At 44.6% G+C, this 13,124-nt stretch overlaps 1 protein-coding gene across 1 annotated transcript; it reads left to right on the top strand.

The window, feature by feature from the left end:
* Positions 1-820: 820 nt before the first annotated feature.
* LOC101837070 (pyrethroid hydrolase Ces2e-like) lies at positions 821-10,661 on the top strand. Its single transcript, XM_013117831.3, has 12 exons — positions 821-932; positions 2,848-3,052; positions 3,712-3,853; positions 6,094-6,227; positions 6,312-6,570; positions 7,220-7,318; positions 7,580-7,720; positions 7,838-7,918; positions 8,081-8,225; positions 8,619-8,756; positions 9,524-9,596; positions 10,008-10,661. The coding sequence occupies exons 1-12, from the start codon at positions 860-862 to the stop codon at positions 10,192-10,194; spliced, it is 1,677 nt and encodes a 558-aa protein (XP_012973285.2). The 5' UTR covers positions 821-859; the 3' UTR covers positions 10,195-10,661.
* Positions 10,662-13,124: the final 2,463 nt, after the last annotated feature.

Here is a 13,124-nt window from a genome sequence, read left to right as displayed (position 1 = left end):
ACTACATTGCCACAGTTGCAGTGAGTTTCAGTGAAACAGCCATGGCTTCACAGGAACGGTATATGTGGACTTATGATCACCACTGTAAGGGAGAAGGGACCTGAATGCAGACTCAGTGAACTATGACTGAAGAAAGTAAGGAGTTTTGGGAAAAGGCTGTGCTCAGGGCAGAATTCACTCAGGCAGTACCCTGGTCAGCATGGAGATGCCAAGACCCCTTTAAAAGAAAGATCCCCCCACCCACTTATGCTCTCTTTCTCGTTCTCTTTCCTGTTGTTCCCCTGGGGCAGAAAGGACTTTTCCTGTCTCCTCTTCTGTCCTCCCTCTGTGTCTATGTCTCTGTGTCTCTCTACCTCTTTTCTCTGTCCTTCCCTCACAATTTTAACAACACTTTTCACCTAAGTTCTGTCTGCCTGGCATGTGCATCCCTCCAACTGGGTCACCCTCGCCTGCCATGGAATACGCCAAGGTTCCTCAAGTTTTATCATAACAACCATGGCTTCCATAACTATCTGTTCCTTCCTCTCTGCCCAATGCTCACACTGGGCCTGACTCCAAGAACAGTAAGGATGGTGACTCCAAGTTTGAGGTGAGGGCTGCAAGTACCCACGATAAATACCTTCTGAAGTCATGCTGTGCCTTGAAATGAGGCCAAAAAAGGAATACACATATACAAGTGCATTTGCCCCACCTGCTGAGCCCAGGCTCCTGTCAATTCTGCCTAGTCATCACAGCTCTCCTGCAACTTTGCCCTGCCCACCGAGCTCCAGTTAAAAAATCTGTCTGGACATGTTCTGTTTCCTGCTGGTGGCACACAGTGCATCCCATAGCAGTACAGACTCAGGCCTGAGAGCTGATCATGCCGTTGGACACCCTTCCTGGTTGGCTGAATGCCGTGGCCTGTGGGCTTCTGTTTCTTCTCCAAGTGCATGGTGAGGCTCCCTATGTGGGTGGTGGGGACCAGAGTTGCCAATTTTGGCAGAGTCAGAGGCTAAGAAAGTGATAGGGAAGGTAGCAGGAGGGAGGAGCAGGTAGAGATGACAGAGTGGGAAACTGGCCCCTGTAGCACAGAGACTCAGTGATGCCCAAGGACTCTCAGCAGTAAGGAGAGAGTCTCTGGCAAGCACTGGGCCTGAAAGTCAGAAGTACAGAGGGTTGGGGACAGAAGGACAGAAGTGCAGAAGGGGCATGCCCCAATCTGTGTGTGGGCCTTCCTGTGACTGTAGCTGCTACTGACCTATGGATAATAATAAAATTAATTCCACTGTCCTACTGTCATTGAGCTCCAAATGTGTCACACCATGAACAGAGGTGCATCCTGGTATACTACTCCAAAAAGGTCCCAGGAAACTTTCCTTGCCCTCAGACATACAGTTGTCCAACTGAGAGTACTGGGTTCCTGCCCCCATTTATCTGACCTTGGAAAAAGACACAACTTGGCTTCCAAGGCAAAGGGCATGTGCTCTGAGCCTGCCAGAGAATCTTCAGGCTTATGAAAAGGTGAGCCAGGAGGGTGCTGTGCCCAGAGTCTGTGTGCAGCCCTGAGGCCTCTTACCGAAAGGTATTCAAGCCTGAATCATGCTGTCCTCCTCCCAGGCCTCCTCAATGGGATCTACTCTAAGGAGGTCATGTTGACTTCACACTGTGACTCTTGCCTGTTGTCCCATTTCTAAAATGTTACCAGGGACTTCTGGACAGGAACATCTGCCCAACTCACACTTGACTTATTGAACTCTTGAACACTCTTGTTTGAATCCTGGGTTTAGAAAAACTGGTGACTGTAAGAGGGCAGAGAGTTGTGTCCCATCCTGGCCAGACTCATCCATGGGGACATCAAGATAAGATAGGTGTGACAAGGCAGAGGAGGCAGAAGGCTTTCAGCGCAAGCCAGCCTGGGCTACACACCAAGAACCTGTGGGGGTGGGGGAGTTAAATGTAGAAATGTGTTAAAACAATACCACAACAATTTCAGCATTGTTGATAATCAGGGAGGGAGTACATCTGGAAGTAAATTTGGACTGCAAATCAGGAATTTAAAATATCACATAAATGGACAGACAGCAATCCAATCAATGGTGACTTTTTGGTTTTAAATATGGCACAGATGACATTTGCTGAAATTTAATGAAAGAATAATGTTCTACTTTTTTTGCATTTCATAAACCCCCTTTATGTACATATGTCTGTTAGAAAGACATTGACTCTTGAGAAGCCTATATGGGTGATTAGAGTTGTGTTATCCTTTCCCTGTGTACTATTCAAACTCAGAATCTCTGTATAATAAACTCCAATTTGAAAATAAAAAAGGAAAAGGTGGGTAGATTTTTTTTCATGTATTAGGCTATGTTTTGCTGCCTCCTGACTGAAAGAATACTTCACTCCAATATATGACATTCCGAGGAGAGTTTTAGGTTTTGTGTGTTGCTGTAGCAGTGACAGGTATTAGTGACCCGTGTCCTCAGTGAGCAATATGGACAGAGATGTCACCTGGCATGATATTCTGTAGACAGCATGTCTGTGGTGACAGGGGTGAGCCTTCCACACTGGAAAGATGTTGGCAAAATGCCTTTTGATCCCTAACAGTGGCTACTGCCTTAATTACTTGGTGTCACATCAAGTAGCATCAAGCATGCAATCCATGATTATCAGGTGTGGAATATTCTCACTTCTTGTGGAAACAGGGCAGATCTGCCAAATTCTGCTACATTGGAGCATGATGCTGTGGAGACAAGTTGCCGGGGGTACTTGGAAAAGGCTGAGTTGAGGATAACAAGAAAGTAACAACATCCGCGGTGTAAAGGTAGATGATTGAGCAAACCCAGCCTTGATACTGTATGTCACTTCCAGGTCAAGACTCAGCCAGCCCCATCAGGACTACACACACAGGACAGGTTCAGGGCAGTCTTGTCCACTTCAGTGACACAAGAGAGGGTGTCTACACCTTCCTGGGAATTCCCTTTGCCAAGCCACCTCTAGGAAAACTGAGATTTGCACCCCCAGAGGCTCCCGAACCATGGAGTGGTGTTAGGGATGGAACCTCCTACCCAGCCAGGTAAGTTCTCCTGAAACTCAGGAAACTTCAGGCCCTGGAATGTGCAGGAGCACAGACCTCTGAGACAGTCTGCAGTGCTTTCTCCATCTCAAGCCCTCAGCTGCATTCTCTCTGTGATGGATACATACTGCAGGTACCAGAGAAAAAGCCAAAGTGATGATGGTTTCTTAGCAAATTCACCCTGCACAATCACTGTGCCAACCTATAAGTGGCCAAGAAACAAGTATATGTCTTCCAAGATTATTCAGTTTCTTGAGAGTATGAATATGAGGTAAAGGATGTCCCACCATCCTGCTTACTAATGCAGCATCCATATGGGTACAACACTCAAGCATCAAAGAGTGCCTAGAAAAGTAGTATCATTACACACCAATAGTTTGCACTGAAACTCATGGAAACATCAACATCCCATCATAAGGAAGACTAGGATCCAAGGCTCCTGTGCACCGAGAAGGCTCACTGCAATTTGAGCTCCATACCAGTTTTCCCAAAGCCTGTGACCTTTACCTTACTTGAAAGAGATTTTGGAGTAGAATCTCATGATATCAGGACATCATTGGGCCACAGGGGGGGGGGGGGGGTTGGTGGCTGAGAGCAAATATATACTCAGTTGTTTGTAACTACTGCATAGCTCATAGAATAATTGTCATTGTCCCCAGGTGTCTACAAAATTCTGAAACAAAGAATGCAAAGAGTCTGGCAATGATGAAACTGAGCATGACTCCCATCTCTACATCTGAGGACTGCCTGTATCTCAACATCTACACACCAGCTCATGCCCATGAGGGCTCTAACCTGCCTGTGAGTAGCAGGCCATGCTAGTTCTGGGGGGAGGGCATTTCTTCTGGATGAATAGAAGGGGCAAAATCAATCTGAGCTCCAAGAAGGATGGATCCTCTTTCTACATCCATTCAGCTAATCTGGGTCTTTTTACTGAGGAGCTAAGTCTGTTGTCATTGCAAGATAACAATGAAGAATGACTGTTAATTCCTGTTATTTTGGTGGTGGTGGTGATGGTGGAGGAGGTGTGTGTGTGTGTGTTTGTGTGTGTGTGTGTGTGTGTGAGAGAGAGAGAGAGAGAGAGAGAGAGAGAGAGAGAGAGAAAGAGAAAGAGAAGGTTCTACCAGTGTGAGATTATTTCCTGTATTTTCATGCATGTAGTTGACCTCCTTGGATTGGATTTTGCCTTCTGAAACTATCCACAGGCCTGATTTGTATATAGATATTGTTTAAATTTAACTTCATCATGGAATATCTTATTTTCTCCAACTATGATGGTTACAAGTTTTCCTGGGTATAGTAATATGGGCAGACATCCGTGGTCTCTTGAGTCTGCAGCACATCTGTGCAAGGCCTTCTGTTTTTTAGGGTCTCCATTGAAAACTCAGGTGTAAGTCTAATAGATCTTCCTTTATATGTTACTTGATGTTTTCCCTGCCGCTTTTAATATTCTTCCTTTGTTCTGTATATTTAGTGTCTTGATTATTATGTGGCAAGGGAACTTTTTTGGTCCAATCTATTTGCTGTTCTGCATGCCTCTTGTACCTTTGTAGGCATTTCCTTCAAACAGGAAATTTTTCTTCTATGATTTTGTTGAGAATATTTTCTAGGCCTTTAAACTGTTTGATATTCTTCTCCTTCATCTAATCCTGTAATTCATATTTGTTTTTTCATAATGTCCCAGATTCCTTGTTTGATTTAACATTTTCTTTGACCAATGTATTCATTTCTTCTATCATATCTTCCATGCCTGAGATTCTCTCTTCCATCTTTTGTATTATGTTGGTGAAAATTTCCTCTGTAGTTCTTATTCACATTTCAAATTTTTTCATTTCCAGGATTCCCTCAGTTTGTGTTTTCTTTATTGTTTTTTTCCATTTTGAATGGTTTTATTTGTTTTCTTAAACTGCCCAACACACACACACACACACACACACACACACACAGCTTGGCTTTCTTTAAGGGATTTGTTCATTTCCTCCAATTGTGTTTTTCAGGGTTTCTTTAGATAGTTAATTCATTTCCTCTTAAGGAGTTCTATCATCTTCATGTAGTTGATTTTAAGGGCTTTTTTCAGCTATATTGGAATATAAAATGCCTGCTGTGGTAGGATAGCTGGGCTCTGTTGAAGATACTGCCTTGGCTGTTATTGATTGTGTTCTTATGCATCTAGGCATCTGGGTTTAGGAAGATCACAGGTCTAGAGTATTGGTTTCTGGCTTTGTCTTTGTTCGGTGGGTGTTTTGTCCCTTAGTTACTGTTTCCTCACTGGGTTTTCAGAGTGTGTTGCCTCTCTTACTGGCCTGCTCAGCCAGTGTGTTCACTGAGAATACTTGGTGGTGTTGGAGGCAGGGGAAGTGGAGGCCAGAGGTGGGATGATCTACTGCAATGGTATGGGTGACCCAGAGAATTGGGGAGCAGAGAGAGTGAAAATGTCCCACATCAGTCTACCTGGTCATCTGCCAGGTATAGCCTACAGTTGAACAGAGGATATCTGCCCAAGTTGGAGGTTGGAACATAGTGATAAATTTGGGACAGAAGGCCAGTGGAGGGGAGGGGGATATGAAGAATTCACAGGAGTGGAAAACAGGTTGAATGGAAGCTTCAGCTGGTGTTCTGTTGCAGTGCTAGGGGCAACCCTGAAAATCATGAGTAAGAGAGGGGGGAAGGTCCATGGGCAGCCTACCTGGTCCCAGAAATCTGGTATTAAAGGCGTACATCACCACGACCAGCAATGTGCCGGTGATTGTTTTGTTAATAGTCAGGAGAGTCACTGATGAAAACACCCCTTTTCATTTCAAAGGGTTCTGAGACTTAGGGTCTCATTACTCTGGATTTAGAGTGATTAATCTAGGCTTGCATTCTTGGAGGAGTAGAGAGACTAGCAAGTATACTGATGGTACTAGGACGCTGTTTGGGGCCTAGTAAGGATGTTCTGAGGAATTATGTCTGTGTGTCTATGCACACTGAGACAAAGAAAATACCCCACGTGGAGTTTGAGCTGGGTAGGAAACTCCTGTCATCTGAGTTGATTTCTGCAGGTGATGGTGTGGATCCATGGAGGTGGACTGGTAGAGGGCATGGCTTCTGTGTATGATGGATCCATGCTGGCAGCCATGGAGGATGTGGTGGTGATCACTATCCAGTACCGTCTGGGTGTCCTGGGCTTCTTCAGGTGAGTCTGGGGCTGGGCTGGGCTGTACAATAGGGATAAACAAAAATAAGAAAACCTTGTGATTCCTTCTCTAACACTTCTCAGCACTGGAGACAAGCATGCCAAAGGCAACTGGGGCTACCTGGACCAAGTGGCTGCCCTACGCTGGGTCAGGCAGAATATCGCCCATTTTGGAGGCAACCCTGACTGTGTCACCATTTTTGGACAGTCTGCAGGAGCTACAAGTGTGTCTTCACTTGTTGTGTCCCCCATGTCCCAAGGACTCTTCCACAGAGCCATCATGGAAAGTGGGGTGACCCTGGTACCTGTACTTATCTCCAACAATTCTGACATGGTCTACACAGTGAGTCACTTTACCCATCCTACAGATGACCCTAGAGCCTCTATCCCCACCATCTGATACACTGGGAGTTTTCTCAATTGAGAAATCAAGGAGCTTCTTTCAGTAGTTTCTGAGATATCCAAGGGTTAGAATCTACTTCCCTCTACTTTATACAGGCTGGGTGTAAGTATTGTATATAAGTACCTTGTAGTGTTCATTAATTTCTGGAAACAAATATGTGTATCATGAAGATATGGTTCAATAGGTAAAAGCATAAAGACATGAGTTCAAATTCCCCCCAGAAGCCACAAAAAGCTGCATGTGGTGACTAGAGTGTAATCCTAATAATATTATAATGATGAGATGGGAGAAAGAGACCAGAGAATATCTGGAAGGTCACAACTTACATTGACTCTTGTAGGCAGAAAGAAAAAACAAAAGCTCATTTCTCGAGCAAAATAGAAACAAACCACATTTTAAAGTATTGAGGTAGAATAGCCCCTCTATTTGTCACATCTGAGCAATAACAAAATGGGAATATCCAGTTTACGCTAATCCACCAGTCCAAGGTGTGATGTGATATTTGGACACAATGCCATTCAACTGGGATTGTGAAAACTCTTCTGCTTGCCTAAAAGGATGAATCAACTCCTGCCTGGTCCCTTTACAGATAGTGGCCAACTTATCTGGTTGTGAGGCTGTGGACTCAGAGACCCTGGTGCACTGTCTGAGAAACAAGAGTGAAGAGGAGATTCTGGCTATTAACAAGGTTGGAAGATCTGTGTGACTTGGAGGACCTGGTCAATGAAATGTGGGAGAGCCGGCACTTACTACTCTAAACAAATACTTCTGATCCATGGTTTGGTATCCTTTTAATCATGTGCACAAAATGAACACCAAGGTATCCTAATATACAGAGACTCTCTGCATCTTGAGACAGTGAAATGTGGGGGTAATGGTTAGGGTTTCTCGGTGTACATAAAAATATGTATGGAATTGACCTTCAACGCTGACCTTGGATATCCATCAGGTCTTCAAGATGATCCCTGCTGTGGTAGATGGAGAGTTCCTACCCAGGCATCCCCAAGATTTGTTGGCTTCTGTGGATTTTCACCCTGTCCCCAGCATTATTGGTGTCAACAGTGATGAATATGGTTGGCTTCTACCCGAGGTGAGGGACAGTTCAGAATCTTTAAAACTAAAAAGTCTGGAGACTCTTAGGGAGGGTAGTGGAAACTTGATCCATATTCATCCCACCTTACACTGAAAACTTTCTGCTGTCTCTCAGATCACAGGCACTGACAAAACAATAAAGAACATAACAAGGGAGACCCTTCAGGCTGTTCTGAAGAGCATGGCAGCACAGGTGGTGAGATACCTTCATTACTGCCTCCAATAAAAAGGACCCCCAATATTTCCTTCTCAGACAGCATGCCTAGTAAGAAAGGTTCCCAGCACTTATACCTTTCTCTATTCTTCACACTGAGGCTGTTGACTGCCTAACCTCTTTCTCCCTGATATCCTTGTGTAGATGTTACCTCCTGAGTGTAGTGACCTGCCAATGGAAGAGTACATGCGGGACACTGAAGACACCCAGACCCTCCAAATACAGTTCAACAAAATGATGGGGGACTTCATGATCATTAGCCCCTCACTCCAAGTTGCAAATTTTCAGTGTGAGTACAACTATAATGAGGCCAAGTTGGGAGGAACTCCAAGTCATGGGTCCCAGATGAGTTCTATAGTGTCCAGGTTCCTACCCATATCTGAATCATGCCTCTTGTACCATTACATAGGCATTTCTTCATTCTAGTGTAAGAGACAGCTTATCCAGATACAGATGAGAAAACAGGTTGCAAATACTGTATTTATTTGCCAAAAGTACTCAGCTGGGAATAGCATGGTCACTGTTTAGCCAAAGGCTTTTCCATTATTAGTGATCCAGCCTGGATCCACCCACCTGACAATTATGACATGAGATAACTTTATATCAGCATATTATGTCGCCAAGGGTTAGGCAGGAGAGTTCCAGGTGAGAAAATACTATCACTATGTGTCCTCACCTCTAGATTCCCATGGTCCTGTCTACTTTTATGAGTTCTGTTATGACACCAACTTCTTCAAAGATGTCAGACCACCCCATGTGAAAGCTGACCATGGAGACGAAGTTCCCTTTGTCTTTGGGTCCTCCTTCTGGGGCATAAAACGTGAGTCTTCATTGGTTTCCATGAGCTGGATGGGGCCCCAGATGGGTAACTGATGGGCAACTGAGCTCCTAGTTCAGTTGAGAAAATCAAGGCTCTGGGACAGGACATGATCATGTGCATTTTTCCAGGTCAAAAAGCTACTCCCAGATTGGAATCTGGACCCTTCCAACTACAATCTATTGTCTTACTTTTCTATTGCTGTGATGAGGCACTATGAACAAGTAAGCTTATAGAAGGAAGAATTCATTGGAACTCACAGTTTCAAAGGGTTAGTTAAGAGTCTGTGACCATCGTGGAGGGGAGAATAGCAGCATGCAGGCAGGCATGGCCCTGGAGCAATAGCTAACTAAAAGCTTACATCCTGATCTACAAGCGCAGTACAGAGAGACAGTTAACTGGAGTAGACTGGACTTTTAAACCTCAAAGTCAACTTCCAATGATACACCTCATCCAACACATCCATTCCTCCTAATCCTTCCCAAACTGTTCCACTAACTGGGCACCAAGCATTCAAATATGTGCGTTTAGAGGAAGTATATCATTCGAGTCACCATACCTATGCTACATGGAATGAGGACACACTGGAACAGAACTGAACCTGGAGGCATTCAATTACAGGTGTGGGTGGCTCTTGGATCTGAATCTTGAAGGGGGAAGGGAAAGAGGCCTAAAGGTCAGGTTGCAGGAGGGGTGGTGAATGTGGAATGTGAATAGGCAGCTGCATCAGGTGACTGGAATCTGGACCTTTGTCTTCCCCATGGCTACAGCTGACTTCACTGAGGAGGAGGAGCTGCTGAGCTGGAGGGTGATGAAGTACTGGACTAACTTTGCACGATATGGGTGAGAGGATGCCCCCTCCCTCCACCTCCTCAGTGGTGGATCCCTATGAAGGGCTCCTTTTGTGGTTGATGGCTTCATTAGCATGCATGGATAACTCATCACATGATAGAGTCCTCATCATCCCAGGGCACACTTAGATACATTGGATTAGTTACTGGTCATACTGCAGTGACCTGGCAGGTGTTATGGTATTGTTCTTTAGATTTGGGCTCCCAGAGGGAGACATAAAATTGGCCAGGTAGACTTGACCCACATGGAGCAGAGAGTAGCAGGTGACACTAGTGAGGACACATGCCCCATCAACCTCCTCAACCATTGGTCCAATTGGTACACAGCCCTGACACTAATTGAGGAATCAAGCAATAGTTGGGAATGACCTTCACCATTCCTTGTTGGGTGGTATATCCACAGGAACCCCAACAGTGAGGGTCTACCCTACTGGCCTGTGTTTGACCACAATGAGCAGTACCTGCAGCTGGACACCCTGTCTGCCGTGGGCCGAGTCCTGAATGCCAGAAGGCCGGGGTTCTGGGCCAAGATTCTGCCAAAGAAGATCCAGGAGCAAAATAGGGGTCAGGAGAATCACAAAGAGTTCTAGTACCCTGTGAGACCAATGGTGTGAAGGGTTGAGTACACATGGGGTCACCGTAACATCCTTAGAGAATTCTGGTTAAAATGCAACAGTCACAGAACCAACCATCCCTTACAGTTGTCCATTTGGCCAGCATGTATGACACACCCTTGATGTGTCACTCATTACTCAATATGCTGGGACACCTTTCATAAGACCCACACAGTAAATGCCCCAAGACTGTATAGATTGTGATCCCCTAAGTGCCCCCAGTCTTCTTTCACAGTACACTGGGACCCAGCTCCTCCCTTCCTTTCATCATCTGCTTTAATCCTCTGTCCTCTTCCCCAAGCCCCACACATTATTCAATGAAACTGAAGTATTGAAAATATTGACTACATGGGAGTGGCCTGTGTCAAAATCCTATGTTCTCTCAGCAAGTCTCCTGTCTTTCTTACTTGTAAGTAGCCAATAAAGAAACCTAATAACCCAAAGTTCTATGGTTTCATTTCTTCAGGCTGTGATTCCAAAAGTTCACAGATTGCAAGCTGGGCTCTGTAGGTATCTGCGGCCCCTACTATTCAGAGGCTGAGACAGGAAGTTTCATGATTCATACAGTTTCAGGTCAGTATGAGCAACACAACAAAAACAACATCTCATATGTATCTAGAGGACACAGAAATAACAAAAATGTGTATAATTATTTATAAACCAAGAAATTCAACTTCAAATATCATCAGACTTGCTGTGTGGTAAGAGTTAGACCTCTAACTCAAAGATTTTATATTACATCCTCACTGAATAGAAGGAATGAATAATGATACACTTGATCTTCCAAGAGTCATAACTCTTAATAGCATCGGATTAGAAATTAGATTTCAGCAAATAAATTTGATCCCATGGCTTTCAGACCATAGCTCATAGAGGTCTCTGACATCAGCCACAGAGGATGCCAACTGATGAAAAACACCATGATATATATTATAGCTATATATGAAATTTTACAAATGCCTGCAGAAGCAGAGCTAAGCATGTTTGTGGGATTTTCAGTCTGGGTCAGAAGTTAGGGAATTGATCAGAGCTACATGGGTTTCTCAGTGCCAGTTTTCTAAAGTTTTCTCTTTGGATCAGGAGTTCTGCAGACAGTATGGAGTCCACACTTGCTTGATTCCACCACCTCTGTGAAAATACTTGTCTATGGGGTGTGTCCTGGAAATGGGGTGGTGGCATAAGAGATTCCTGTCCCTGGATCTCTGAGCAAGATTCTCCTTGTATGGAAATGCTTACCTGCCCTTCAATGAATTCTTCCAAAGCCTCTTAACATGTTGGTCATCCCTAATCTTCTTGATAGTCCATATGATTGATTCCCTTCGATGTTCCCAACAGCAGCACAAAGTCTCTTGCACTTTGCCATTTACAAAGGTGCCAAATTCTGCTGTCTGTACTTCTGCTCCCTCAAAGCACTTACTCTCTCTTTAAGGGCTATTGTCTTGTGTTCTGCAGGCTCTATGACCTTCCCATAGCTCTACCTCACACCATCTTGCCCTACTTGGACCAGTTTCCCAGAGCAAAGTCCCACTTTCCCATCACTGTACTGAATGCAAATTATAATGTACCATCACCTTTAGGTTAAAAAAAGATTTCGCCGGGCGTTGGTGGCACACGCCTTTAATCCCAGCACTCGTGAGGCAGAAGTAGGGGGATCTCTGTGCGTTCAAGACCAGCCTCGTCTACCGAGCAGGTTCCAGGACAGGCTCCAAAACAATATAAATAAACCCTGCCTCAGAAAAAAAAAGATTTCTGTGTTGCCTACCCAGGACACCAGGGAATAGCTGAGGTTAGTGTTGAGCCTTGTTTAAGAAGCTGAGCAGAGGGTTATTCTCACTGGGGTCTTAGTACACTGTTGAGATTCTGGTGAGACCAGTAGTTGGCTGCACCCCACCAGGCAGTCATATTGGGGTTTCAACCCTGAAGGCTTTCATTACTGAAAGCCTGGTGTCTGCTGACAAACACTTGTCCAATGCAGCTGAAGACTTTCCTGGTTCCTAGAAGAAAAATCAGAGGCAGACAAATAATCGTATGATGACTGACAGCTCATGCTGCATGCCACCCCCGTGGCTCTGGTTTGCCAAGCCTAAGCAAAAACAGAACAATGAAAGCTGGTCTTTGTGCCCTTCCTGCCACGTGTATCCCTGTTGACGGTTGATCTGGATCATCCTAGTCATCCTACCTTCTCACCACTCTCACTCTCAGACACTCTCCTTTTCCTGGTGATAAACTGTAACTGGTTTTTTTTTTTTAGTTTTCAAATTTATAATCTGCTTACAGAGACTTCCATATCAAGATCAATTCATTGTCTTGTCAGTTCTATTTTTTATTATTATTTAGGTTAAAACAATCTTGTTTCACATGTCACTTTACCCTCAGTGTCTGTGGGATTTCATTTGTCACATCTGTGAGACATGAACCAGCATTGGCCTCTGGTGTCAGAAGCTTTTGTGATGATTGCCCAGCACCGTTGCTCCAATACCAAGCTTTCAAAGTGTTTTAATGGGACTCTGTTGCAATGCAGGAGATCACTGAGCCTCACTACTGCAAACCCACTGCCAGGTGGCTTCCATTTCTCTGAATACACAGGACATATCACCAACAGCAATCTCAGGATACCCGTTAGACTCAGTAATTAATATGGTAACTACCCACAGAATCATGTCTCTGGGTGCTTGGCCCATAGGTAGAGTGTAACAAAAAAATAAATAAATAAATAAAAGACCTATAGAGACATATTGGGTTCATTCGTCAAGCTGACGATCAGAAAAGCTAAGCAGCTGGAGACTAGTGTGTGTATGTGTGGGTGTATGTGGGGCTGAGCACACACATGCACAAACACACATGCACACTTGTGCACACATGGCATGTAACACGGGTGGAAGGCAGAGGAAAACTTTTGAGAGTCT

The sequence above is a fragment of the Mesocricetus auratus genome, unplaced genomic scaffold, assembly GCF_017639785.1.
Source record: "Mesocricetus auratus isolate SY011 unplaced genomic scaffold, BCM_Maur_2.0 Super-Scaffold_100062, whole genome shotgun sequence".
NCBI lineage: Eukaryota > Metazoa > Chordata > Mammalia > Rodentia > Cricetidae > Mesocricetus > Mesocricetus auratus.
Note: the sequence above shows the minus strand (reverse complement) of the source record. Positions and strands in the feature narration are given on the sequence as shown.

Coding starts and splice junctions, on each gene's coding strand:
- LOC101837070 (XM_013117831.3), top strand. CDS start 860: ATGCCGTTGGACACCCTTCCTGGTTGGCTGAATGCCGTGGCCTGTGGG. Junction 7,721..7,837: donor ATGGTTGGCTTCTACCCGAG/GTGAGGGACAGT, acceptor GCTGTCTCTCAG/ATCACAGGCACTGACAAAAC. Junction 9,597..10,007: donor ACTAACTTTGCACGATATGG/GTGAGAGGATGC, acceptor GTATATCCACAG/GAACCCCAACAGTGAGGGTC.